We start from the raw sequence: 23,956 nt of genomic DNA, 5'->3' as shown, positions 1-23,956 counted from the left end.
ACATACGTTTCTTTCAACCCTATTCTTTTCTCAAGTGATTCACAAAAATCGAGCTTGAGGATTCTTGCTAGATACGTTGAGGTGATACAAAACTTACTGGAGCACTCCACAAGACTTGGTGCGTCGATAGACAACTTCTTCATGTCTAGGATCAATGAATCCAAAAGTAAAAAAAAAAAAAAAAAAAAAAAAAAAAAAAAAAAAAAAAAAAAACTCAAATCCATGCCTTAGAAAGAGTCCCCAAATGCTCAAGAGATGTTATTGTGCAAGCAGAGCCTAGAATTTCGGCACAAAGACAGCTCAACGTGCCATAGACCATGCTTATGATACGTGCCGGCATAGCTCAACATGCCTCGTGTGACTATAAGTTATGGCCTGAAGCAATACAAGACACGAGAGGGTCGGGCATGGCCATGGCGGAACCGCCCAAGTCCCACCCAAACCAACACACACACCCAACACATACGAGACATGTTTGTCTTCATCCTTTCACAGCCTGTTCGTTTCGTCGTAAACAATCGTGGATTATTTACTGCTGGCTGGTTTGGTGTGAGAGAAAAATACTGTTCCAGCTTATAATCCACGATCATATACGAGCAAGCGAACAGTCAATTCAGTCGTTTGGATATCGCTAAGGCTATCACTTACTTTATACTCGGCCAAGTTTTAAGGGCACGTTTGGTTCATGCCCTCTCAGACACATACTACACCGGCAAGTATATCTCAGCTCCAGGCACTCAAAATTCAACGTCTCGAAGAGCTTCTTGTGCCAAGCAAATTTAATTTGCCTGGGAGAGCAAACCAAACATGCCCCAACTAGGAAACTAGGGTGCAAGATACCTAGCTTCGAATCCATGAAAATTTAAGGAGCTTTCACAAAGGAAGAGTCCATACCGATAGCTATGGGTTATTAGCAACAATCTTAATCTAGTAGTCCAAGGCATGTTTCATGATCATAGCTATGGGTTATTATCAAGGTGTAATCGAGAGAGGAAAGTATGCACCTCTTGAAAAGGAGTCGTCCTCGACTCTTCCAATCCAAAGAAAGGAGACAGATCGGCGACGTTGAATCTTGGTTGAAACTGGCTGAAAAACACTGTTCTGATTGAATTGTTGTAAGAGAAAAATATTGTTTCGGCTGAAAAAGCCGAATAAGCTAAATATGAGGTAAGCCTATGGGGGCACGTAACTAGTTTTCTGTCCGTGCACTTGTACCACAGTACTCATCGTCAAACTAATCTCATTTCTCAACGAATCATATCAAGTCACCGGCGTCCTTGATTGTTGCGTCTAGCGGCCGGTCTAGCGAAATTTTGCTAGGGTAGCCCTGCTCTCTAGCTCATTTCTTTTGATTTGTCTACCTACTGTAGTGTAGGTGTAGTATAGTAGGCGAATCTTGATGCTCAGCGTAGCTACATGTGCTAAAGAGCGTGTTCACTGGTAGGTGCTGGTGCTAGTTTGGGTTGGTTGATGCTGATTTTTTTACAAAAAAAAAATGCTGTTGCCTGGTTGAATAAGTCAAGCGAACCGGGTGAAAGATGGTTGAGCCGTTCTAGATAAATTACCGAATTGGTTGCTGGCTGCATTCCAAAGTTTGCTTGTTTTTTACCCCTTGTTTGGTCTGGGATGCCCCTTGGGTGAATGGTCCTCTTGGCCATTGCTCTACAATATTCCTGTGTGTTATAGAACCGATGCCATCATCTCAAGTTCTCGTGCACCACCGCATTGTCACTTGCATAGTTGCATTGCATCATGTACCATGATGCCGTCCGTTAGGGTCCCAGTGGCACGATGAAGGCTCGCAAAACATGTCTGGACCAAATGCGAAGGTCGAGGCAAAGGTAAAAGCTTCGTTATACGTACGAGGACCAAATAAAGGACCACCCTCTGTGTACACGAGGAGCTCCGTCTTCAGATGTCGATTGCCGAGTGAGAACTCACCAAAATTTATATATGATGACTTGTTTGGAACAATACAAGATTTCTCACTAATAATAACTAAAACAAGGCGAAAAGAAGGGTGCATATATTGCTGTGTACCAGATCGACAAGGCGAAGAATTTGCCATATATAGGCAAGAAAGTTCAACGCCTTGAAGATCTCATGACACACACAGTCCCTGAACTCATGCACACTCCAAGCCGTGCAGCTGGCCCGTTGGGTCACAGGACTTTGTACGAGCTTACCGGATGCATGCCCCGATGAGAGAACAAAGGCAAAGGCGCCAGCCGCCATGAGTCGTCGGGTCGACCACATCGCCGTCACAGCACCACAACCAACTGCCCCGCCAGCAACTGCCTATAAACCCTTTAACGCCCTCCACCAGTGGCGTCCACCACCACGACACCTCGCCTTGCCCACACCAGGCCACGCCTCTGCCGGAGCGGGCGGGGCCGGCGATATAATGGACCTCGACGCCGACATGATCCCGACCTCCCCCTCCGCCGACTCCTCGCCCTCCTCCTCCGACCTCGACACCGAGGTAGTAGCTATACTCACCCTCGTCCAGGTTCTTGGGTCTCATCTTCTTGGCTACCTGGACGGTCAATCGCATTCCCCTCGTGTTTCTCGAATCTAGCTTAGCTTGACTTGGTGTATGTGGATAACGTTTTGCTTCTAGTGGGGGGGCAGTCGACGGGGTCCTTCTTCCCGGACCGGAGCACGACGCTGGGCACACTGATGGGCGTGTCAGCGTTCGGCGAGCGGCGGGCAGCGAGGGCGCCGGCGGCGGCGGGCGAGGATACGGCGGAGGGAGCGCAGCGCGCGTCGCCGGATAGGGAGGAGGCAAGGAGCGGCGTGGGCGTGTGGCGGCGCCGCCGGAGACGGCGGCGGCGGCACGGCCGCGGGCGCAGCAGCCTGGGCGGGAGCTGGTGGCGGCTGTGCCGTGACCACGGCGACGGCATAGGGCCGCCGACATCGCTGGGCGAGATCCTGGACATGGAGCGGCAGCTCGCGGGCGCGAACTTCCTCTGCGACGACGGCGGCACCGGCGCCTCGGGGCGCGAGACGCCCGTGGCCGCCACGGCACTGTTCGAGGACGGCAGAGTGCGGCCTCCGCAGCAGCCCGCGGCGGAGGAGAGGGGCAGGTGGCGGCTGCTGCGGGCGTCGGAAGGCTCGTCCTCGACGACGACGTCGTCCCTGGCGCGGCTGCCAGTGCTGCTCACCGGCATCTGCAGCGGCGGAGCGGGGTAACAGAACAACCCAAAGTCCCAAACCAATGGCTCTTGCAAATTGCAATTGAAGTGGCTTTGGAGCAGTGGAGTTGACGCTTCTTTAATCAAGCCCCTTTGTCCCCCTTCTTTTCTTCTTCTTCTTCTTCTTCTTCTTCTGCCATGCTCTAATTATTCAACTTTGGTCCTTTTTGCCATACGATGTTCCATTTGACGATGTTCCTTCTCTCTTGTTCTCTCCCCATTTGCTCTTCTATCTACTAATCTTCTATGCATAGAAAAGAATCAAGAGCGGGATATAAAACCCTGCTATCTGATTTGGATTTACTTCTAATCAGCGATCAGTTTTTGACAACGTAGGTATTCTGCAGCTCTACTGGCAACCATTCCCCTTGCAACGTGCAACGGACAAAGTTGTGCTGTTCGTATACACATTTCGTGCTGGTACACCGTAAGCATCCCGGGCCCAGTACCGTCGGTACTCGAGGCGTTTTTGTCCAGGCACTGCGGCACAATTCGACGGCACTCGCACGGCAGCTGAAAAGATACGCGAACGCGACACACACCTGCAGGCCTCCTGTGATCTGCACTGCACGGGTTCACCGGTCCCGGTCTGAGCTCGATAGCCCGCCCCACCCACCCCTCCTCGCTCATCGATTCTATACATACTCCCTCGGACGTTTTTTTACTTTTAGATTTAGATATCTTGTTCGACGGTTCGTTTTATTCAAATTTTTTTTTATAAAAATATCAACTATTTTGTTATGACTTATTATATTATTAGAGATACTTTAATAATAATTTTTATTTATTTTATATTTTACATAATTTTTTTTAATAAAACAAACAACCTGGAAGTCAAAAAACGTTAAATATGTACACAAGGATACGGCATCTGTGGCGGGTCCGCCTCTGGCGCCAGAGATCGGAGTCCATGGCGCCGAGGACGGTTCTGATCGGCAGTTATTTAATTTATGTAATAGATGTATTCCCTCCGTCCCAAAATAAATGCATGTCTTGTTTTTCGAGAGGTAAATTTTTTTCAAGTTCGACTAAAAATATAGAAAATAATATCATATTTATATCTTTAAATAAGTTTATTAAGAAAGTATACTCCATACTCGATCTAATGATGCTTATTATACATAAAAATATTAGTGTATTTTTGTAGTATAAATTTGGTTAAACTTTAAAAAATTTGACTCCTCGAGAAGCGAGATGTGCGTTTATTTTGGGATAGAGAAAGTACTTGTTTTTTAAAATCACTTTTCTACTATCCAAAGTAGAATAATCACATTAAATCTATGTGGATATGTATGGATATCAACATTATCCATATTCATATAGGATAATACACTTCTCTAAACCCAGCTATAAGTATATTAGTTTGAGACTAGTATATTAGTTGACGTAAGTTATTTTTAAGTACTTTGTGGATCGTTTTTTATTGATGTAAACTATAATGTGCTTTAACTAATTTATGGTGGAAGAGAGTGCGGAAGTTGCAGACACCACTGCAACTAGGAGACCGGAAGGCGCGTGACATTGGACCTTAAGGTCCTGGTTGGGAAGAGATCTTTGGGCGGCTCTTACTTCGATTTCTTCTTCCACTGTAAATGAGTTGTTTTTCTTTTCTCTTAAAATAAATTAGGAGCCGGTGAAGTTTTTTTTTCCTTCACCAGCTCTGGTTTCTCTACGGACTGTAGCAAGGATCCAAAAATATTTGGAGCCATACTAAAAAGGACCTAAGTCAAGTGAGTACATCCTTGTGCATGGAATAAACGGAGAATGCGATTCATCAATCCATAGGTTGTCCCCCCTAGGTACTTGCCGTGAGTCTCCAACCATTGCCTTTTTGAGCCATTCTCCATGTCTAACACCCTGTGCTTGCGATCAATCACCCTAAACACTACAACACCCATAACGATGCAGTAGTGTTGTTCCAATAATTGTGATGTGCAAAACTATTTGCTATTATACTATCACGGTGGTAACGCCAGCTTGTATATTTTTTTAGATAATGGAAAAAACATTGGGGCTTTTGATCTCTTTTTGTAAAGAGGCCTCAAAACCGTTTATTTATTTGGAATTTGAAATGTTAAATAAAAAAAATCACTCCCTCCATTCTAAACTATAAAACGCTCTTTTTTAGATGCATTGTTTTTACTATATATATCTAGACATAGTATATCTAAATGCACAGCAAAAATTATATATCCAGAAAAATCAAAACGTCTTGTAATTTTGGAATGAAGAAAGTACATGACTGTCTCTACTCTGGCAACTTGTATGAGTTCACCATGAGATAACAGGCCAACTTATTATTGTGAGTAGAATAATCAGAATATCCCTTATGGGTCCCATGGGATAGTGACATAGTGTAAGCAATACCATGAAGCCCCGAGGGGCACGATCCTACTATCTAAAATGTTTGTGCTGGTCTTATCGGGTTTTAGACTCTCACTTTCCACTCGAATGTTTGTGCTGGTCTATCCTGCTTTATTCTTCTGCAAACCTGGGCTTTCTAGTTTGTGAAGTTATCGTGGGGAAAGGGTTTGGGACTTTGGGGTTGTAAAAGGGCCTTAACAATCTCAGTCTGTTCGGCTGGCTGGACTGAATCGTGGATTATTTACTGCTGGCTGGTTTGACTGGTTTGGTGTGAGAGAAAAATACTGTTCTAGCTTATAATCCACGTATCTCGCGTGATTGGCGCCTCTCACTTGCGGGTCGGCCGAGCCATTAGCGGCGGCTGTTACTCCGTGCCCTGCTCAATCTACTTGCCAGAAACGCGAGTGCACAGTACAGGGGTGCAGCAGCTGCTGGTGTGATGTGGACCGTATGCCCGTTCGTTTCGAGGAATTTTAGAAAAATCTAGAGGAATATGAGAGAGAAAAATATTGTTTTGAATAAAAAAAAAGTAGATTAAGTCGGGTTTAAAAGCACCTGGACGGGGCGTACGGAGCAGGGTCTATTTGTTGGGACCTTGGGGGCCAGCCGGCCGGCTGGGTCGCTGCCTCCCAGGCTGGCCCGTGGCTCCCGTCGAAACTGGCCTTCTCTCCCGTCATTCCAGGAGAGGAGAGGAAGCCAAGCCACTTTGGCCCGGGGAAGTCCCTTGCCTTGCTCTTTTGGGTGGGTGCTCATGCCTGCCTGCCACCACGCGAAATGATGGGCAGCCCTGTTGTCCGAGATGCAGCCGCTTGTTTGAAGCAAGCTTTGGATTCCAGCAAGGACACCGCCAAAGCCGGAAAGAGACCATGCATGTCAATTTCAGCGAAATAAACAGGGCCGAACTCTAGCGGTGGAAAGGGAGATGCGCGCTTCTGTGTACACGGGCTGAAACTCTGAAATCAGGGCGATTTCAGAATACTGCCTCACTTCATTTCATGGGCAGGCGGTTTCATCTTAGCATACTAACAGCTTACTTGATTCCAAACAAAGATAGGTAATAGGTGTCAAAGTGTCATCACACCTGGGCATAGTACGATTACAACACACTAGGACCAATCCTCGTTCCTGCCATTTTTTACAGGAATGGATCGGCACACGACTTGGTACCAAATAACCAATACAGCAAAATAACACAGCCCACAGAAGCGAAATAGAGGGGGCTGTACTACTACAACTACATCTACACCAAGACGCATATACTAGCTGATATAGCTGAGGCCTGCTGAAGGTCCACCAATACCCGCCCCCGTTCAGTGCTGCGCTGGGTCGGGGTGCTGGGAGAAGTAGGCGAGCAGGCCGAGCAGCGGCGCGTTGATGTACGTGGTGGGCTCCGACTGCTGGAACACGGCGCGCGCGTCCGGGAACGCGTCGGTGCTGTTGCTGGGCCCGCCCACCACGGCGCCCACCAGCAGGTTCGGGTTGGGCGCCGGGCTGGCGTAGTAGGCCGCGCCCGCCTTGCACCCGATCCGCGCCGGGTGGGCCGCCACCGACGGCAGCGAGCTGGCCCGGTGGTGGATCCGCAGCGGGTACCGCGGCCCGTACCCCACCATGTACGACATCCGCAGCGGGTTGTCCCCCAGGATGTAGTCCACCTGCCGCTTGGCGACGCGGCGGAGCTGGACGGGCGACGCCGAGGAGGCGCCGCAGGAGACGCGGGCGTCGGCGTGGCTGAGGTAGTTGGAGTAGGCGAGGAGCAGGAAGGAGAGCGACGTCACGTGCTGCATGTTGCTGTTGCCCACCTTGAAGAGGAGGCCGCCTGCAAGAGGCAAAGGAGATGGAGCGGATGCACATCCATGGTTGCAAGAAACAGTGGTGAGTGAGTGGGTTGGCCTACTGCTACTGCTACTCTACCTGGGGAGTACTGGATCTGAGGGTGGCCGGAGATGCCCGGTAGGAGGCTGCAGATGAAGTTGTCGGCGTTCTCACGGAACGACCGGAAGTACTCGTCCTTGCCCATCAGGACCTCCTGGAAAAAGGATAATGATCGTCGCGTGGATTATTAGTTCCGCAATTGGGCAATCAAAGTGTGGATTAAATTATGCTACGTAATGGCTTTTGTGTCCGAATTAGTAACATGTACAGTAATGCAATTATGCAAAGGGAACAGGAAGCCCGTGACCCATCAGCAGCATAAGTGCCCTGTGTCTCTTCTCTGGTAAGACGTGCAAGACCCAGCAGAGACCGGCCAGCTTTAGGAGCAAGAGTCTGGGTCACTGATGCCACGATCATGCTTGCTCCCATGCATCGAGATCCACTCCTAAATATACCCCCTGACAAAAGGCTGCAGCGGTAACGTTGATTAATCCGCCCAGACAGAATATTGGTCTCATCATGCTTCTTCAGATATACTAATCCACACTTCCATAGTACACACTGCGCTGTGGCTGTGGCATGGTATGTTCGTTAATCACTCAATAATTGTTGCCGTGACCGCTGACACGTAAAGACTAGTGAATCCTAGCATGTGCCAACGTGTACAATGGCATGTCAGGATTCCCAAGGCCAGGCGCATGATTAGGAGGATAAACCATCAACAGATTCAAGACAGTAGGAATCTAATCGCGTTCACAGGCTGAACAGAGGAGCCTCATAAGGCTAAACCATCAACAAATGCAAAGATGTTTATAGACAGTAGACACGAGGGCAGGGAATATCTCAAAAGAGGAAGACGTGACATGCGACACTAGCGCATGCGTGCTGCTACACCATACTACGCCCCCAGCACCAGCAGCATGTAGCACGTATCAACGTGCTCTCGGTCAGCCAGCCGGTCCCACAGGTGTGGGGCGTGTGGCGGCCGTGAAAAAGGTTCCTCCCCGTTACAGTACGCCCGTGCGCGAAGAGACTTTTTGCTAGTGCTTCCCCTAAACCCACCGTCTTGAACTAACTAATCAAGCGGCCCGTTCGCTGAAAAAAAGTAAAACACTGTTCTAACGGATTTATTTTGAGAAAAAAATACTTTTTAGCTGAAAAAATAAGGCGAAAAAAACAGATTATAAGAAAAACAAGCACGGCAGGATTACTAAGCACGCCCGCCCGTATGGCGCGAACACGACGCGTCAAAAGTTGCATGCCGTTGCCAGACGAGTCAATAATGGCCTCTCGCAGCCAGTGTCAACATTTACCTGCAGGGGCAGAGGGGCTGATCCACCGAAAAGCCGGTAGCGAGGCGTCAGAGGAGCATGTGCGCGCCGCGCTCGACGACGCCACGCGACTACAGAGTCCAAAAAAGCCGAGGCAGAGGCAGCGCAGTGCAGAACGCAGGCCGATGCCCGATGCTACCACGGGACGGGAGCAGCAGCCGAGCAGACAGGCATTCCGGCCTTCCTGGACGGCTGGACCCCTAGCAATGCGCAATCCTAGGCTATGCTCCAACTCGTGGACTAGTACGAGTAGCACTCGTGCTCCAGTACAGGTGCAGCATTGTGCAAACGCAAAAACGCATCGTGAAAATGTGCAAAATGTAGCAGGCAGTGTCCAGTTACGTACCTTGGAGATGAGGACGTTGATGCCGGCGTGCTTGTTATCCCACCCAAACTCGTTGATGGAGACGCTGGCGCCGAGCGCCACCTCATTCCTCTTAATGTACTCGCGGTACTCCCGGCGGCGCGACGCCCTGTGCAGCCAGGCGGCGCCCCACAGCAGCTCGTCCTGGTACCCGTCGTAGTCGCAGTAGCAGGGGCACACCGCGTCGCGGAGGCTACCGCTATACGCGCCGCGGTGCGCGTCCGCGAACTCGAACACCTGCACGGCGCGGTCCAGGAGCGCGCGCGCGTACCCGGGGTCGCCGGCGTCGCGGAACACGATGGAGGCCGCCGCCAGCGCCGCCGCCGTCTCGGCGGCGACGTCGGACCCCGGGTGCGCCGCGTCCACCTTGTAGACGGTGCGCGGGGTGTCCATGTCCTCCGGCCGCTCCCAGCACGCGTGGTCGCGGGACGCGTCCCCGACCTGCACGTACACGGTCCCGGGCGTCGACGTCGCCTTCAGCAGGTAGTCCGTCGCCCACCGCAGGGCGGCCCGGGCGTCCGCCTCGTGCGCCGCGCCGAAGCTGCGCCCGAAGTCGATTAGGCCCCAGGACATGAGCGTCGCCGTGAACGCCATCGGGAACCCGAACTTCACGTTGTCGCCCGCGTCGTAGTACCCGCCCGTCAGGTCCACCTGCAGAGCACGCATCATGGCGCCATGGCGAGGAGGGCGAGCTCGATCATTTTGATGCAATGCGAGAATGGTGTGCGCACGCATGAGATTGCAGACAGAAAGAAAGAGACGTCCGTACCCCGGCCTCGGCGCCGTCGTGGATGGCCGAGTCCTGCCGCCACCGGAGGCGCTGGGCGGGTGGCAGGCGGCCGGACCGCTGGCCCTCGAAGAAGAGGATGCTCTTGCGGAGGGCGTCGCCGTAGTCGTGCACGGCCAGCACTGCCGACGCCGCCGCCGCGAGGAGCAGCGCCACCACCACAACCGCCATTGGCTTCGCCGTCGACACCGGGCGCGCCATGGGAACGAAGCGGACCTTTGCGTTGGCAGTTTAGTTGGTTGGTGCTGCCTGCTGCGCGGCGGTTCGGAGACCGGCCGGGGTGCGGAGAAATTATAGGGGCCCGACGCGACGCAACAGACATCCCGGTGCAGTAAATGGCCATGTGAGCTTGCGCAGAGGGGGGATGGGCGCGCAAGCAAAGGGACATGGCTACGGCGGCGCGCGCTACGAGGTCCTTGTGGGTAACGCTGCTGCTTGAGTACGCGGGAGACCACCAGTGTATGCATCGGTTTGCCTCGTGGAACGAATGCATGGACTATCGGCCGGGCCGGGGCGCGGCGCAGGGTTTGGACGTGGGTCAAAGCGGGACGTTTGGTTCTTTGCCTCTGTCACTAGCAAACCAAAACTTGCTTGCACGGACTCCCAGACGATCAAGCCAGAGAACCAAACGCTCAGGTTCATCCGGCACCCTTGCTTGGCCTTGGCCAGGCTAAATAGTTGCCAGCGAAGTGAGGGGGTGTTTGGTTCCCAGAAGTAAATTTTAATCCCTGTTTCATCGGATGTTTGACACATGTATGGAGTATTAAATATAGACGAAAAAAAACTAATTACACAGATTACAACTAATTTACGAGACGAAATTTTTAAGCCTAATTAGTCCACGATTTGACAATGTGGCGCTACTGTAAATATGTGCTAACGATGGATTAATTAGGCTTAATAAATTCATCTCGTAAATTAGTCTCCTTTTGTAATTAGTTTTATAATTAACTCATGTTTAGTCCTCCTAAATAGCGTCCGAACATCAATGTTATATAAACTAAAATTTAGTCCATGAAACCAAACACCTTTTTAGTCCGTGGAACCGAACACCCCAACCAAACGGCCCTGAGTGACCGGCCAGGAGGTCTGAGGCGACGTGACTGGTCGAGAGGAAGAGAGAGCTGGGAGGTGGGACCGTGGTGAGGAGGGCCCGGGTCGCCGGCGAGCTCATCACGTGACGACGTGGGCTCCTCCTCCTTGGGGATGCATGCGATGCGACCTGCAGGGTGTGGGGCGGGCATGTGCACGGCGATACTGGGCAGCCGGCGTGGGGAGGACCGTGCGGGCGCCGCGGTGCCCATCCCTCCCGCCGACGGCCCGGTATGCTGCGAGCTGCGGCGCCGATCTCTCTGGCCGCTAGTTAAAGCCATCCCGGGGCCGGCTACGGTTTCCGATGGCAAAGGTAGGAGTGACCGTGCAGTGCAGTAATAAAGCCAGCAACACGGTAAAAGCTGTGTGGTCAGGTCAGTGGTCACCGATAGGCGATAGTTTGGCAGTAGTAGAGTCGTTCGGGTTGGTGACCGGTAATCCGGTATACACCACTTGCCACAGGAAGTGGTGCTGGAGTGCTGGTACAGGATGCAATTTGCGGCTGCTTAGGCTGTTCGCGTGTTGGTTTTAGCTAGTCTAAATTAGTCAGTTAATAATATTTTTCTCTCACGATAAATCAACACCAGTCAATTTAAACCAGCCCATAAATCAACCAGCGAACAGACCGATTATCCGTGGCCATAACCAAACATGTTACTGATAGGAAGCCAGGGAGCATATCCGCTCGTACTTCTTTGATGGTAGATGTAGTAGCATGTGCATCAATTTGAGGCCTGTTTTGGAAGATTTCTTCTCACAAAACGGCGAAGGCTTCCAGAGAATATTCTACAACGTAGCAAAGCAAAGAGTCGTCTCTCTCTTTCAAAATAAACTAGGAGGCAAGAGCCTATGCCCCTTCGGAACGCGAGATTTTTTTTTTTTTAGTTCCTACATTTTTCTTGTGAAAAAAACTGATTCCTCTGAAATTACTGTACAATTTTTATGAAATTCTTGCATTCCAAAGGCACACTAAAACTAGTATTTATAGGAAATCTCTATTTCGAGTTTTATCGGCTCCGGCTTCTAAAGATGAGTTAGAGCATCTCCATCAAATCCTCTTTCAATTTTCTCTTAAAACTTGGTAATAGAGAATTGAGAATACTAGAGGGTACTCCTCTGTATTTCATGGAAAAATTTATCCTCCTACGAAACGTTTGTCGGGGCTCTTCGTAAGGAGTCAGAACCCTAGCAAACAGGCCGAGGCCTTGCATATCAAACTTTTAGTAGGGCTGTTCCGGGGAAGCAGGAGCTGGAGGAGCCGTACCCCCTACAGCTTACCACGAGCTTGCGTGGCTCGCGGTACGCGTCTCTATCTCTGCTGCTAAAAAGATTCGGAAGTCATCGTCACCTATCGCTAATCCCCGTCCCAACATATCCCACCGCCCGATCGAAAAAAAAGAGAAGCAGCGGTAATCCCCTGCCCCGAGCATAGGCGGAGCCAGCGGGTGGCACGGGTATGGTGCGGCATACCCTAGGCTGATGCAAGTTGCAGGGGCGAATCCAGCAATATTGCGTGGTGGTCGCCAGACCTGGCGAACATCTCTTTCTCCCTCGCAGACAGCTTCACCGCCTCAGCTCTGGCCTTTGGGGGTCTCAGCGGCGCGGCGGCGTGCCTGTCGAAATTGCGAGGAACTGACGAAGACGCAAAGGAGAAGGGGAACAGGAAACGACTGATACACATTTGGGCTCCTGGCCTATCGCCTCCATCTGGACCAAAAATGGGCCGCGTAGCATTCACATCACATGAGCAGAGTCGTAGGCCATAGCCCAAAAGCGTCGCAGGCCAGTAGATGGGCAGCGTAGCATCGACATGCATGCATATTTGCTGATGTTTTTTTTTCCATTATCGATAACATTTATACTTCATACAAACGTGGCACTCCGCAAGTTTGCTCAATAGATGAAAAAAATTATAAGCTGTTATTACATATGAATTATCATTAACTGACGTTAGATTTCATCATTTCTTGAAGGGATACTTTAACTGCATTACTACCATTTGTTTTTCTATATACTTCATCACACGTACTTTTGTGGTATAGAAAGTTCGCCATAGGATATGAGAATTTTGATGCATTATTACCACACACATTTTTGTTTTCCTATATACTTCTTCACACATATCTCGAAGGGATACCGTAAATTTAGTACATCACACATTCACACGTGTTAAATTGCATATGAAAAATTTGATGCGGCATGGTTCTTCTCTGTTCAACATGTATGGGCAAGCTTTGAAAGTGATTGCAAGTCCAGTTTGGTTTTTCTGAATGTCATTGTCGCAAAAAGCGTCCATCAATTACAGGAACAGGATACGTACACCGATATGTAACCAATATGCTTCTATCCGTGATGTCAAAATAATGAGAAGCATAATTGTTGTTGGGCCAGAACCCAGACTCATGTTCATATTAATTTCTTGCTATTTTAAGATGGCAGCCAACTAAAGTTTAAGCTGGCATGTGTTTTCTAGCTTGTGCTTTCTGATGCTGGAATATATAGGTGCACTTGCCAAGACGCTCGCCGCCGGTTTCTGACCCATCGTCGAACTCCCCTGTGGTTGTGATTTGGAATATATAGGTGAGTTCATAGTATACTGGCGGATCCTTATCTTTAGATGCAGTGTCCATCTAGCCAAATTTAGTACTGTCTTGTACCTTAGTGGAGATCAACTTTCTTAATTTATGGCGTCACACTGATTTAGGTAAACCAATGTACTGTACCAATTTCAATTAGTTATAGTGACTGCACAATGCAACCATGTACAGAACAATATTATTTACAAAGAGATGTGTGTGTTTTGTAGTTTACTTGTTCCTGAACCATAAGAGAGAACTGCATTGATTCATCATCTTGCACATAATTTATTTGCTACTTTGAGTCCAAATTATATGATGGTTTGAGTTTTTGTGTTGTAATTTCTAAAACCTTGATATGGAATGTTCAGATACTCCACACATTAATTTTTATGCATAGCTATCTTATCTTATTTTCTATGACTTCAAAATAGTACTCTATTTAGTGAGACTGTGCAGACATTAGATCCTTCAGTGTAATGATTAAATGATCGTCCATTTTACTCAGCCTCCATGCTAATGCTGACTGTGCAGACATTAGACTGCCCTCGCCTCGTCGGCCCTCTCCTCTGCCAGTACACCACAGCTCCCTCCAGCCGATTGGTGAGGAACGGCTGCAGCCCTGCAGGAACCCGTCAAGGTCAGGCCACCGACCCAACTCGCCTTCTGTCGCCTCATCTCTGCCCTCACTAGGTCTTCTTTTTATTTTTATTTTTCTGTTCAATGCATTATTCTCCCTGTGTGTGCAATGCCCCTGCTTGGCTTCTCTGGTTGGACAATAGGTGATAGATGATGTCTAGTTAGAAGATGAGGCATGAGTTTCAGCTGAAATCTGCGACCTGTGAAAGTAGAGTGCAACATTGAGTTATTGACAGTTCAAATGCTGATTCAAACTAATTTATGTTCCTATTTTTTTCTCTTTAAAAACTAATTTAGGTCTAACTTGATGTAACGGCCTCATTAGGATATACTGAGAAGAGTTCCCCGTTTAATTTTGGCTGTCAAAATCCGTTGGCTTCGTGATACACCCAGCAGTCCCTCACGCCCTCACCTGACCGTTGATGATTGGGCACTGGGGTTACGGTCTGCCACTGCCAGAGCAAGACGTCATCGCGCTAGACATAGAAATTAGTAGCTGCGACCTGCAGGTATTAAGATGTCATGTTTCTAATTATTCAATTCAGTACTTTTTCTATTTGTGTCACAACACGGAAATAGGAATTGCAATATCCTGTTGCTTTGCTTCTTTGCAATACCCTGTTGCTTGCTTCTAAAAGCGTAGTGTCATGTGATGTGTCTGACTGTCTTCAGCAGTTGAGTCTGACGATTATTAGTCATAGTATTGTTATTATCATGGTTGGTGTCTTGTGATACCGTGTGCAGAGCACCATCAATTGTGATGGCATTGCTTGATCGGGCATATATTAGTGCCTAAAAGATTAGTGGTATACACCATTCTCTTCAAATTTCAGGTTTTTGAATTTTATATTTAATTTGTTCCTATTTTAAGATGGCAGCCAACTGAAGTTTAATATGGCATGTGTTTTCTTCCTTGTGTTTTCTTATGCTAGAACTGGTGTTCGCGTGATTCACCCACGCAGCCACGCTGCGGCTGGAGGTGAAGTGCACAGCTGCACTTGGAGGCCACCACCTCGCCCTTGCCAACATGCTCGCCGCCGGTTTCTGACCCATCGTCAAACTCCCCTGTGGTTGTGATTTGGAATATATACTACAACAACAACAAAGCCTTTAAGTCCCAAACAAGTTGGGGTAGGCTAGAGTTGAAATCCAGCAGAAGTAATCAAGGTCCAGGCACGTGAATAGCTGTTTTCTAAGCACTCCTATCTAAGGTTAAGTCTTTGGGTATATTCTATCCTTTTAAGTCTCCTTTTATTGCCTCTACCCAAGTCAACTTCGGTATTCCTCTGCCTCTCTTCACGGTACTATTCTGGCTTAGGATTCCACTACGCACCGGTGCCTCTGGAGGTCTCCGTTGGATATGTCCAAACCATCTCAATCGGTGTTGGACAAGCTTTTCTTCAATTGGTGCTACCCCTAATCTATCACGTATATCATTGTTCCGAACTCGATCCTTTCTTGTATGACCACAAATCCAACGCAACATACGCATTTTCGCGACACTTATCTATTGAACATGTCATCTTTTCGTAGGCCAACATTCTGCACCATACAACATAGTAGGTCTAATCGTCGTCCTATAAAACTCACCTTTTAGCTTCTGTGGTACCCTTTTGTCACATAGGACACCAGTTGCTTGGCGCCACTTCATCCATCCTGCTTTGATTCTATGGCTAACATCTTCATCAATATCCCCGTCTCTCTGTAGCATTGATCCTAAATATCAAAAGATATCCTTCCTAGGCACTACTTGACCTTCCAAACTAATATCTTCCTCCTCCCGAGAAGTAATGCCGAAGTCACATTTCATATACTCGGTTTTAGTTATACGGAGTTTAAAACCTTTGGACTCCAAAGTCTCCCGCCATAACTCCAGTTTCTGATTCACTCCTGTCCGGCTTTTATCAACTAGCACTACATCGTCCGCGAAAAGCATACACCAAGGGATGTCCCCTTGTATGTCCCTTGTGACCCCATCCATCACTAAGGAAAACAAATAAGGGCTCAAAGCTGACCCTTGGTGTAGTCCTATCCTAATCGAGAAGTCATCCGTGTCTCCATCACTTGTTCGAACACTAGTCACAACATTGTTGTACATGTCCTTAATGAGCCCGACGTACTTCGTTAGGACTTTATGTTTGTCCAAAGCCCACCACATAATATTCATTGGTATTTTATCATAAGCCTTCTCCAAGTCAATAAAAACCATGTGTAGGTCCTTCTTCTCCCTATACCGCTCCATAACTTGTCTTATTAAGAAAATGGCTTCCATAGTTGACCTTCCGGGCATGAAACCAAATTGGTTCATAGAGACCCGCGTTATTGCTCTCAAACGATGCTCGATAACTCTCTCCCATAGCTTCATAGTATGGCTCATCAACTTAATTCCCCAGTAATTAATACAACTTTGAATATCCCCTTTATTCTTGTAGATCAGTACCGTATTCTTGTCTCAGCATATGTAGATCGGTACCTATATTTGGAATATATAGGTGATCAAATTTAGTACAGTCTAACCAAATTTAGTACAGTCTTGTACGTTTGAGGAGATCAACTTTCTTTCTAAGAATACATATGTAGCCTGGGTTAGTAAGCTATCCCCTCTCTCATTGTCAGTAACATATTCTTGTCTCAGCATGTGAATCTTAATTTCAGACTACGATAGCAAGTTTAGAACTCTTTTTGGTCTAAGTGAAACCTGGCAATATTTGAGCCCTGAATTGCTATCAATCCTTTGCAAACAACTATAACCCAGAAGGTCCAACAACCACAACAAATAGTAGAGGCTCAATTGAATGATACAGCAATGCTAATACATGCAATGGCTGACGAACAAATTGAGTCATGCCCTGTTTGGAAGTTTTTTTTTTCTTTTCTTCATTGGATTGTTGTACTGCCCGCTTTGTAGTACATTTACTAAGAGGTGATATTCATGTGCAGGTACATCTGGCCTAGGTTGTTTGACAGTGAAATCAGAGCATCAAGGTTAGTATTCTGCAGTTCAATCTTTCTTTTGTTTTGTAATTCATGGTTAGCAAAAAAGCATATGTGTTGCCTACTGAACCCTTTTATGAATTGCATGCCATTCAGCAGTCTACCCTCGTTGAGCCTAATTATTTTCTGCTGATTTTAGCTTTTCAGCCATCAGCCAATAGGAAAAAATATGGTTTGTAGAATATAATTCAAGTTTTGATCTAAACACATCACAAGTTCAATAGAGCAACTAAAATCTATTGGTTTAGCAATGGCAGGAAGTAACCAACAATTGTGTAGCCACATCTAAAACGGTTTTGCAATGGCAGGAAGTAACCAACAATTGTGTAGCCACATCTAAAACTAAGTAGCGGCCTCATACCTGACTACATAACATAAAAAACACTCTATACAAGCTGGTTTTACAAGGGCCTCCCATGCTGTATTTACGTTTCGAAAAAAAATTGTTTGGTTGGTTCAATAGCTAATAAGTGCATGCTAGAGCATACAGGTTTTATTTTTCAATTTCACAAACAGTCAAAAATAAAGATACAAGAAAATCTTGCTTGTCAATATTATATCTTGAGAAAAGGTCTTGAGTCTTGTCTAAGATGATCCTAGAAATTGAAGAGCAAATTTTATGCCCATATAAGTAGTTCTGTGTTCAAGAGCATATTTTAAAATATTCTTTCCAAATGAAGTACTACTTAACTCTGAATCCTTGTGCCGCCGAAGAAGTAATTCTATTTATTAATTATCAAATTTCTTGATCCGACTATTGTTGAGTTGTATAAGGCTGAGTTTGTAGTTGTTTCCCAATTCAGCGCTGAATGGCTGCTTCCATTTTGCAGGGTTTATGAACCCTTTTACATTTCTTTTCATTTTCGTAACCTAATTTTTTTATAATACATAGGAGTAGGGCCTCCCGTACTGTTTCTGTAAACTGAAAACCTGGGAGTAACATACACTTGATAGGTTTGCTTACACATGATAGCTTTACCTTTGCCATCAGCACTCAGAATAGAGTTGTCGGAAAATGAATAGCTCATAATGGGAGTTTTTTGTTCAGAAAAAAGGGGCACTCATATGTGGAAGCACATATCAGAAACTATAGTTTACAACAGAATACAATCCAATATATAATTACTGTAGCAGGCTGCCTTTTCAAAAAAAACACAGCACTGACCTCTCTTGCAAATATCACCTCATTGATGGAGTAGAGAATAATCTATAAACCAATTATGACAGCAGGTTCATTTAGCCAACCTATGTATACCAAGCCTACGTAGTTGTTTTGCTTTATACTGTATATTCAAACTATTGTGCCTCATGTTAGACGAGTGGTTAAACTGCGTTTAGCATTTTTTGGAATATTTATATTTATAGATGTGCCATCTTTCATATTCTTCAACTAATGGTTACCGTATTAGACAAGTGGTTAAATTGTGGGTACATTCAATGGAAAATAGTGCCTCTCCTGCACCATTGGGTGGCAAGACTAACAATACTAATGGAGGTAACCAATATAGAAGGGCAATTCTTATTTTTAATTCAACGTGTTGTTTATATTATATAAATGATAATCAATAGTATATGGATGTAACACTGCAGGAAGCGATGTTGCACAACGTAGGAGAGAAAGAGATGAGGCTCGATGGCATGCAATGTCTCAAGAGAAAAGGGACGAAAAAAAAATGTCGAGAAGCATATAAAAGAAAAAGGAGTAACAACTACGTATCAAAACTACCAATGGTTGTATAGTATAAATGTTGGTGAATAATAATATATATTGATGTTTCTCATATCTGTTGTGTCACAATTGGTAGATGGTCAGGATGCATGAAACAAGGAAAATATGGATCATAATGAAACAAATGACTGGTTGCATAGGGATGATTCACTCTATGGAAACAATATTGATGATATACTTATATCCAATCGGCTGTCAGGTAATTTAATTGTTGTTAATATGGCATCAACGCCTACATTTTTGTGCTGGTGAATCTAACTGTAGGTTTATATACAATGGTTTATATACAATGAGAGGATCGTTGGTGGATATCTGGTGTGTTTTGTTTGTCTTGCTACTATTTTAACTCAAACACTACTATGTAGGTGATGACGATGAAGTAATTATTGCTCATAGCATAGTTAATCAAGCAATGCAGTCTCAATGCACCGATGCTTCACGTAAGAGAGAGTTAACAAATGAGAGTCATGGCTGATCGTGCAAGGTGTAAGATGACATGCAAACATGACACCTGAGCAACGGGAACAAAGGCGCAAGCGACAGTGGCTTTACAATCAAGCTCCATCTCGTAAAGAGGCAATGAAAGTGGCTAAAAACGCTCTAGGGAGGTGCGGAGGCACACCTTACACAGTGAGTCTATTGCAATGGAGAATCCACTCTTTAATCCAAAGATGGTGTGTCCCACTACAAACTCATCTGGGCCTCATGGACCCGCAGTAAGCCCCAGCGACAGTGTTATCCTAGAATCCAATGCAACACCTATTTGCTTCCCACAAGCTACTGAGGAGATAAATGATGACGATGAATGCGGTGATATACTGCCTGGTCATATGACATAGACAAAATGTTCCATTTGGGCAAAGACATGCATTGTTAGCCCACCGTAACATTGTGTTTGAGCGCCGCATCGGTCAGAACACAGGACTGGCTAATAATGATGATGAATGCATGACTAGAGACCACGCGGATGAAAATATGCCCTTGCCTCAGTCAACCATGACCAACAACAGTAAGTAACAAGGTCTCCGTACTCCCGTTCCTTGACATGAAACAACTTTATTTCTATCTCAACCATGTCCATTATGTGATTGATAGAAAGCGTTGGACCAGGCAATCAAAATGCATCAGCTACACCTGCACAACCATTATTTGATGACACCGGTAATTTGTACTACTTTTAACATTCTTTACATTATTTGCTTTCCTTTATTGTTACCCAAGCTGTAATATCTCATGGCATTGTACCGATCACAGACGATGATGAGGGCGATATATTTGAAGATGACGAGGGATACCTGTTTGCTGGGCAAGGTATTTGTACCAAATACCGAATACCTTTCTAAACATCCACTCCTTTATTTAACCTTTATTTTAATGTTCAAATGTCATTTCAATAGAGGAATCAGACGACAATGTCCAAAGTGATACTCTTGAGGAAGACACGGCTTCTAACCCTGAAGTACCTGACTCATACGAAAAGGTATATAGTAACATACCTAGGGAGACACACGTGCTAAAACCTGTCCTAGATTGCCACCACTGTGGTGCGAAGAGGTTTCCAAAAGAACCTCCTGGGTTCTGTTGCTACAGCAAAAAGGTCGAGCTGAATGCTCCAGTCATACCAGACCAGCTCATGAGGCTTTGGATGAGCTCTGACGTTAACGCTAGGCACTTCCGTAACAATATCAGGTTTTTCAATGGCCACTTCTTTTTCACTTTCCTCTACTGTCGCATCGATAGTGCTACTGCTAACATCAGAAACAATGACATATATACCTTCCGTGCACATGGCATGATCTATCACAACATAAGGTCATTTGGGAGAGAAGATGTGTCGGTGTTTCGAACCATCGGCTAGTAAATTTGTATCTACGCGTCTGGCCCGGATGGTGTGCTCAGAGGACACAAGGATTTATACTGGTTCAGGCGTGAAAGCATCTAGGCCCCTAGTTGGGTTTCGGTGATTAATGACAATACGAGATTACTGTGACTAATGTGTGTTTTACAGATGCAATTAAGTTATGTCATGGTAATAGTAATTGATTGGGCAATCATGGTTGTCATGCCCCTACGATGGAAATTGTTTTGGTTTTCAAAGATGGACGACAAGGTTAAGGATGGACTAGTTCTAAGTGTCGTTTGGTGTTGAAGAGACACTTAGAGTAGTTTAGGACTTTGTTTTTCCTTTGGCCATACTATTAAGGGGGGTATGGATGGGTAGCTTGACCTAGGTGAGTCTAGTGGGTTAGGTGTGGTGCACACTTATCAAATCTAGCACTAGGTAGCTCCTAAATAGCCCTTAGATCAATTAGAGCAAACTTCATTCACATATGATTGCGAGTTGGAAGTGAATGGAGGGTCAAATGTTGACCGAACACTGGTTCCGGTGTGACCAGACGCTGGCGCAGAGTCCGATTAGTTCATTTGATCAAGGTGAAGTCGTCTGGATGCGATCGGACGCTGAGTGAAATGTGACCGGATGCTGGGTGCTAGAGTTCGGTCAACTCCAGTAAGGTCCCAGAGAGGGAGAATCTTGAGTGAAATGTGACCAGACGCTGGGTTCCAGAGTCCGGTCAACATTAGTAAGGTTTCAGAGGGTAGTTTTTATGACCGGATGCTGGTCAGTGTCCGGTCACAACTTAACTGCTTGGAGGCGGGGAGAACTGACCAGAGCATCTGGCCACCTTGACCGGAGCATCCAATCACCCCGTAGTGGCACATAACGGTTCGTTTTGAATGAGGGGTTATAAATACTTCCTCTATTCACTCAAGGGATTACTTTTGCTCATTCCAACAGCTAAGAAACACCCTTGAGAGTGCCAAGAAGAGCAAGCTCCTAGTGAGGTGATTGAGATTTGAGAATCCAAGAGAGAGGCCTCATTAGTGAAAGCAAGAGTAGCAAAGTGTGCATCCACCCTCCTCATTAGGCTTGTCATGGTCAAGTGAGAGTTCGTGCTTGTTACTCTTAGTGATCGCCATCACCTAGATGGCTTGGTGGTGATTGGGAGCTTGGTGATCATCCGACGGAGCTTGTGGATGACCTAACTCAAGTTGTGAGCGGTTGTGGGTGATTCACCATAACGGAGTGCCAAAGAATCAATCCGTAGAGAGCACTTGATCCTTGCGTGGATTAAGGGGGAGCTACACCCTTGCACGGGTGCTCCAATGAGGACTAGTGGGGGGTGATGACTCTCCGATACCTCGGCAAAACATCGCCGAGTTCCTCCTTCTCTCTTTACTTTGAGAATTTACTTTGAGCAATTCAATTCTTATCTTTACATTTATAGAATTGCCATGCTAGAGTAGGATTAGAATATAGGTTGCTAAACTTTTGTGCGGTAGAACAATATAAACACTTTCTAGGCATAAGGGGTGAAGTGGTCTAACCGTAGGGTTTAATTATTGCAAAGAATTTTAGAATTAGCCCAATTCACCCCCCCCTCTTGGGCATCTTGATCCTTTCATAGCAGAATGTCCCTATGTCCAGTCTGCTGCTGTTGCTCGTGTTACCGGCACTAGTTTGTAGTAGGGGTTACAAACAGACGAGAGAGAGAAGGTCCTAAGTCTCTGGTGAAAAGATCGAGTAGAGTTGGGTTTTGTTGAGCTCGTTCAGCCATGTGCTCATGCCTCTCCTGGGTCGTCCTGCTTTCCTTTTATAGGTGAAGGGGAAGGTGCAGGTTACAGAGAGAGAAAGAGAGAGAAAAGGAGAAAAGCGAGGGAGAAGAAGGCCTCTAGGGTCACGACGTCCTTCATCTCCTATATGCGGGTCCCGCCGGTCCTGTAGATGATGATGGGGATGGCTCCATGTCATGGCCCTGTTCATCACTAGCGCTATATGTAGGCATCATCAGGCGATCGTGGTGCTCCACTCCATTCCGACGAGTGGCGTGGTCAACAGGTACTCCTGTCAGAAGCCATACGGGGATTATGCAGCACAGCGTAGGCATGCCTGACACTGTTGGCGATGTGAGCCCCTAGGTATGGTCCGTCATGGCAATGGGTCACATCAAGACATGCCCGCTTCCCTCATGGTGTCAGAAGTTTGACCCTGGGGTCATACTCTTAGACCCATAGTGGTTGGAGGTGGTATGGATCCCCATCGGGCGAGGCAAAGCTCGCGCCCTCGAAGTCGAGCGAGACGGAGCCCACGCACTTAGGGTCGGGCGAGACGGAGCCCGCTACCGAGGGGTCTGGTGCCGCACCCTCGGGGTTGGGCGAGACCTTAAATATGTCTTGGACCATCCGGGTGAACTAAAGTTCGTGACCATTAACTTCCTTCCTCCAGGTATCCCTAATACCGATACCCGACAGTAGCCCCTGGACCTATGGAGGAGTAGAATACACCTTTGGAGGCTTTTTTCTAGCAGGACTCTAAGGGCCTTGGTCTCCCTTTGTAGCCCGCAGGGTGTCTTGGTAGGGTTGCGATTCTCTTCTGTCACAATTGGACTCCTTGGGAACATGTAGCTATGGGATTCGGGGGGCTGGAAAAGATTTCTCTTGATTCTGATCCCTCCTTAGGACCCGATCGATCCGCCATTGTCATGCGACCACGTATTCGGTATCCTTATGAGTCCAATTTCCCTTGAGCCCCCATGCATAGTAGGGGTCCAGTTGAGAGGTCTGCTCATCTTGTGATCGTCATCCCTCAAGCGTTTTTTCGATAAAACGAAGGGGCTGAGCCGTGCCATGTTTTCCTCGATGGACGAATCATAGTGCTCGGTGAGCTATTGATGGGCTGGTCTAAGTGGGGCCCTGGCTTCCCATTCTTGGGGGTCTGGTATGGGTCAGCTGGTGACCAACTCTAGATTCTTGGCAGCTAATCCATATATTTCTTGGGTGCGTTCGACCGGTCCCAAGGGCTCGCCGCCTTTCTTTGAGGAAAAACCATAGACTATGAACTGACCAAGACTTGAACGTGGGCTAGGATGCCCGCGAAGCTTGTGCGCCCGGGTACTGGCCACTAGCGGGCCTATCCCTTTCCACCCCTCACTCTAAAGGCGCATCCTAGAGCAGT

At 47.0% G+C, this 23,956-nt stretch overlaps 2 protein-coding genes and 1 pseudogene across 2 annotated transcripts; 2 read left to right on the top strand and 1 right to left on the bottom strand.

The window, feature by feature from the left end:
- Window positions 1-2,203: 2,203 nt before the first annotated feature.
- On the top strand, window positions 2,204-3,872 carry LOC136522535 (uncharacterized protein At3g17950-like). Its single transcript, XM_066516347.1, has 2 exons — window positions 2,204-2,482; window positions 2,632-3,872. The coding sequence occupies exons 1-2, from the start codon at window positions 2,234-2,236 to the stop codon at window positions 3,190-3,192; spliced, it is 810 nt and encodes a 269-aa protein (XP_066372444.1). The 5' UTR covers window positions 2,204-2,233; the 3' UTR covers window positions 3,193-3,872.
- Window positions 3,873-6,587: 2,715 nt separating this feature from the next.
- LOC136521092 (endoglucanase 17-like) lies at window positions 6,588-10,239 on the bottom strand. Its single transcript, XM_066514810.1, has 4 exons — window positions 9,895-10,239; window positions 9,108-9,776; window positions 7,470-7,584; window positions 6,588-7,374 (listed from the first exon to the last, which is right to left on the bottom strand). The coding sequence occupies exons 1-4, from the start codon at window positions 10,111-10,113 to the stop codon at window positions 6,869-6,871; spliced, it is 1,509 nt and encodes a 502-aa protein (XP_066370907.1). The 5' UTR covers window positions 10,114-10,239; the 3' UTR covers window positions 6,588-6,868.
- Window positions 10,240-18,650: 8,411 nt separating this feature from the next.
- LOC136523796 (uncharacterized) lies at window positions 18,651-20,598 on the top strand (annotated as a pseudogene).
- The last annotated feature ends 3,358 nt before the right edge of the window (window positions 20,599-23,956 follow it).

This window comes from Miscanthus floridulus, chromosome 18 (genome assembly GCF_019320115.1).
Source record: "Miscanthus floridulus cultivar M001 chromosome 18, ASM1932011v1, whole genome shotgun sequence".
Taxonomy (NCBI): Eukaryota; Viridiplantae; Streptophyta; class Magnoliopsida; order Poales; family Poaceae; genus Miscanthus; species Miscanthus floridulus.
The sequence above is the reverse complement of the archived record's forward strand: the minus strand, read 5'-3'. Positions and strand labels throughout refer to the sequence as shown.